This window comes from Atheta coriaria, unplaced genomic scaffold (assembly GCF_025399875.1).
Source record: "Atheta coriaria isolate IRGN ID8LTWV9N9 unplaced genomic scaffold, Caltech_Dcor_3.1 hic_scaffold_18_pilon, whole genome shotgun sequence".
Taxonomy (NCBI): domain Eukaryota; kingdom Metazoa; phylum Arthropoda; class Insecta; order Coleoptera; family Staphylinidae; genus Dalotia; species Dalotia coriaria.
In genome coordinates this window covers 111,743-116,406 of record NW_027045460.1, presented here as the reverse complement: position 1 = coordinate 116,406, position 4,664 = coordinate 111,743, and the positions used below count along the sequence as shown (strand labels likewise).

The 4,664-nt window shown below is 37.0% G+C and overlaps 1 protein-coding gene across 1 annotated transcript; it reads right to left on the bottom strand.

Moving 5' to 3' along the window:
- Window positions 1-209: 209 nt before the first annotated feature.
- On the bottom strand, window positions 210-2,497 carry LOC135802397 (ATP-dependent DNA helicase pif1-like). Its single transcript, XM_065315969.1, has 2 exons — window positions 2,131-2,497; window positions 210-2,077 (listed from the first exon to the last, which is right to left on the bottom strand). The coding sequence occupies exons 1-2, from the start codon at window positions 2,495-2,497 to the stop codon at window positions 210-212; spliced, it is 2,235 nt and encodes a 744-aa protein (XP_065172041.1).
- Window positions 2,498-4,664: the final 2,167 nt, after the last annotated feature.

The following is a 4,664-nucleotide window of genomic DNA, read 5'->3' as shown; positions in this document are numbered from 1 at the left end:
ATCAGTACGTTATAAAGTCAATTATTTACTTGGAAATTATAATTATTAAACAATGCCCATTATTTATGTACTAACTATTAATTATTTATATTTAATTAAAGTAAGTAACTTGATTATTTATATATAATTACTAGCTGACCCGGCGAACTTCGTACCGCCTTTTTTATTTTTTATTTATTTAAACTTTGTACCCTTCTCCGCTTCTATTCTCATGCTTTTTGATAAACAATATTTTTAGTTTTATGTTCTGGCGCGTAAATAAATAATGTTGATGGGTTTCCGACACGGGAACAGGCGACATATAATTGGCCATGTGTAAAACATGGATTTTCTAGGTTAATGCCACATACACTTAGCGACTGCCCTTGCGATTTATTTATCGACATTGCAAATGCAAGCCGCACTGGGAACTGTAAACGTTTAAAGTTAAATGGCATGTCGTTCGGTATCAAAGGGATGCGTGGGATTAAAACATCTTCGCCTTTGTACTTCCCTTTCAAAATTGTGGCTTCGATGACGTTGTTCAATAATTTCTTCACCGCCAGCCGGGTGCCATTACACAGACGTGGCTGGTTTATGTTCCGTAACATAATAATTACGGATCCGATTTTTAATTGCAGATTATGAGGTGGTAAGCCGGGCAAATCCAGCGAATTCAAAAATTCAATTGGATAATTGACAACTTCATCTTCATTAGTAACCGAATCAATTGATTTGTAATTCTTCAATTCGCCAGATATTTTCTCCTGAATCTGAAAATTCATTTCGTTCACATCAACATTTTTTGCGGCCAATATAACACGTTCGCTTAACCAAACGTGATTTTTGTAATTTTGAGCAATGTTTGGAAAAACCATCTCCATGAGTTCAGTCTTTGATTCACAATAGTTTGAAAAATTCTTTGGGAATGTTATATATCCAGATGATGTTTCAACAGCAATATTACCATTACCAATATCGAGCAGCTGTTTGGAAAACACTTCTCCCGACTGGTCTTCCTGCAATTCAACTCTCATGTTTATACTCAATTTAAGTATTTTAATGTATTTCCATAAAATGGACGACTTCAAACATGCATTCAGTTCATCAGCTGGCGTTGAGCGTGGAACAACTGGCAATATTTGTCGAAAATAACCTGCCAATAATATCATAGCACCACCAAACCGGTTTTTGTTATTTCGTAAATCTTGCATCGAGCGATCTAATGCCTCCAAAGATTTTTTGTGTGCCATCGTACATTCATCCCAAATGATCAATCTGGTTTGCTGCAGCACTTTGGCCATCGCAGAATTCCTCGAAAGGTTGCAAGTTGGAGTTTCATTAATCTGAAGGTTCAAATGCAGCTTGAGAGCTGAATGAGCTGTTCGACCGCCTTCCAACAACGTAGCTGCAATACCTGATGAAGCTAGGGCTAATGCAATTCCATTTTGCGATCGAATCGTCGCCAAAATCAATGATAACAAAAAAGTTTTCCCAGTGCCACCGGGAACATCTAAATAATAAAATCCGCCAGTTCCATCGTTCACTACTTTCATGAGCGTATCATAGGCATATTTTTGTTGTTGATTTAAAAGGGGAACTGTTCTATCAACGATTTCTCGCAATGTTTCGGAATCGTATTCGGTTTCCCGTCTTAATTCTTGATTAAATGCGTCGTGCATTGGGCGATTGGGTGCTATCATTCCTATTTGTATTAATACTTTGTTGGTAAGCATCAAGCACATGTCTTCAATTAAAATTAATGCTTCATTGTAAATTTCTTCGTTCATTTGCAAATCTGCATTCGGTGTTCTAAGACGCATCTGATGCAATATATCTTCTGCCATATGATCTTTATATTTATGCCATAAATCAATCGGTGTTGACGGGAAGCATGTAGACAAAATTATAGCAAATAATGTTCGTATTTGTTTAGCATTTGACGAAATCTTTGCTATACGTTCTTCTTCGAGAGTGTGGTCCCAATGAGTGTCATTCTCTAACAGTCCCAAATGTTGACAGGCTTCTCTGTATGTGCCACACAAAACACCATTAACAGTTCGCAGATGTTGGAATGATGTTGGACCATGAACATTGACTAACAGTAAACGCAAATAAAAACACTCGTCTTGACTGGGATGGACTACATACAATCTTTTAAATTTTCGGCAGCAACTCCGAAGACAGCCATGTCACTACCTTTGGTCACGTACTTGCAAACGTATTTAATCGATTTTACGGAGTGGCAAAATTCTACGTTTATGTGTGCTTTATATGCCTTGCAGAGTAATGGCGAAAACGGAACAACCCAACGATTATCAACTTCAATGTCCTGTTGATTTACTTTGACTATTGTTGACTTTCCATTGTCATCAATAGATCGGCGGCGATAAAGTGGATATCCATCTTGTCCAGTAATAGTTTCTGCTACTAATTGTCTTGGGTAGCGTTTTGAGCATTTCCCTTCAACCATACACGGAGAATTTGGATTTAGTATTCCACATGGACCATGAATCATATTTTTGTAATAACCTCATTTAACAGTGGGTCTTCATTATTATCCGGAATTTCTGCTGATATCACATTATCTATTTCATTCGGTCAAATCCTCTCAACCAACCAAATGAGGATATGCGCATGTGGCAATCCGCGTTTTTGCCACTCTACTGAGTACATCCAACAGCGCGTCTCGCCGAACACGCGATGCTTAACAATAAAATCCATTAGTGATTTTAATTTCATTTTAAACACCCTTGCAGTGATGTCGTGGCGATCAATGGGTGATTGGCTAGTAAATAATTCTTGTTGAATTTCTGTCCACTTTGGATTGCATGTGAACGTGATAAACAAATCTGGTGTACCATAATGTCGTACATAGCACATTGCATCTTGAGCATATTCATTCATATGTCGCGGACTTCCGACGTATGTTGCTGGGAGAATAGTTCTCCTCCCAACATTCTGCGCATTTCCATCAGCATTGATGGCATCCCGAAGATGAATGTATTCCTCGGAACGGAGTTGTGCCTGGTTCAACCTGATAAATGTCAATCGTTCTGTTTCAATTTTCACATACATATCCACAGCATACTGGTGAAATAGGCGACGACATTTCAAGATGTGATTGTCCTCATTTTCCCGAACCATCAGTCTGTATGAATAATAATTCATTGAACTAATTTTTTTGTTCGTTTCAGCACCTGAAAATTTTAAGTTAGTAAATATATATATGTAGTAAAAATATATTTTTAATTTACCTGTAACTGGATTTATCATCTTCATTGAAAAATGATACCCGTCTTCACCTTGCCAAAATAGGATAGGATATTGTAAAGCATCATAAGATCGATGTGTTTCAGACACACGCTGAAGTTGATTGTTCCGCCGATGTAAAACAATGTCTCGGTTTTCTAAATTTTCACCCACTATGACAATAGCCACTTCATCAATTGTTGGCGCATTAAAACGTCCAGCATGTTGTCCTGCAGGTGCCTTATCGGCTCTGATGACAATTTTGTGATTATCTGATGGCATGCGGTCTAATGCGGTTTTGAATAATGCAACTAATTCATTGTGTCGATGGAAAAATGTTTGAAGTTGTTCCACAATGGATTTTTTCACCGCATTGTTGTGTGCACAACGCTGATCGACTTCTCTTGCTGAATTGCCCATAAAATATATTTGCAAAAATTTATAGTCTTCATCACACATTGGCAATAAAGAACCTGTTCGGTGATATATTTGACCCTGAATCTGCAAGAATATAAATATGTATTTGGGTAATTGTACAGCAAATTGTTTGTACCACCACTTGGCTCGCAAAGTACTGTTTGCCATTATACTTACTTACCTTGAAAGTAGGCATAAAATTGTCTCTAATAACTTTTGTTGCGCCAAATGATGTCATTTGAAAGCAATTATTGTATTGCTGGATTTGCGTCAAAAAATGATTAGAATCTGGCCCAATTCCAGAAACCATTTCTCCCGCGGCGGGTATGTCACAAATTACCACAGATTACTATATAAGTCATACGAATTTTATATTTGCGTTCTGAAATCTCACACATAGATGGCGTGACAACGGAAAACGGGTTTTATTTTTTTTCTTTCTTTCCTTGACATTTTCCTAATATTTTTTTCTGTAAGAACCTTCTACAGAGTATTTTAAAACTGCAAAAAAAAATCAGCCAAATCGGTCTAGCCGTTTTCATGTGATGGCTTGACCACGCGAAACGGGTTTCATTTTTATATACAGTAGAATCCGTTTATTATGACTCCGCTTATATTGACCAACCGGTTATTATGACGTAACTACACTACCAAGTTTGGTTTTCATATAAAATTCTGTATAAAAAAGTCGGATATAATGACTTCGCTTACAGTGACATGTCGCTTATTATGACCCATTTTTAATAGATTATGTCCGGTTATAATGACCAACATGATTCTTTACACCTCCGGTAATGTTCGTTGATTCCCGACGACGTTCGACACGTGGCGAACTTTTTATATTTATTGCTACATTACTTTTATGTATTTACTATCGGAAAGACCAAATGCTTAAATAATAAATATAAGCATTCGGGCAGCAGCATCTTGACCACGACTTAATCCGTATTTTCCATTAATCCGAATTTGGCGTGGGTCATTCGACAATCTCAAGGTTTTTTAAAAAACAAGTATTA

Excerpts from the sequence above, each read along its gene's own strand:
- LOC135802397 (XM_065315969.1), bottom strand. The coding sequence starts at position 2,497 with ATGATTCATGGTCCATGTGGAATACTAAATCCAAATTCTCCGTGTATG. Across the intron at positions 2,078-2,130 it reads TGCCGAAAATTTAAAAGATT|TCAATGTTCATGGTCCAACA; the intron begins GTATGTAGTCCA and ends GTTTACTGTTAG.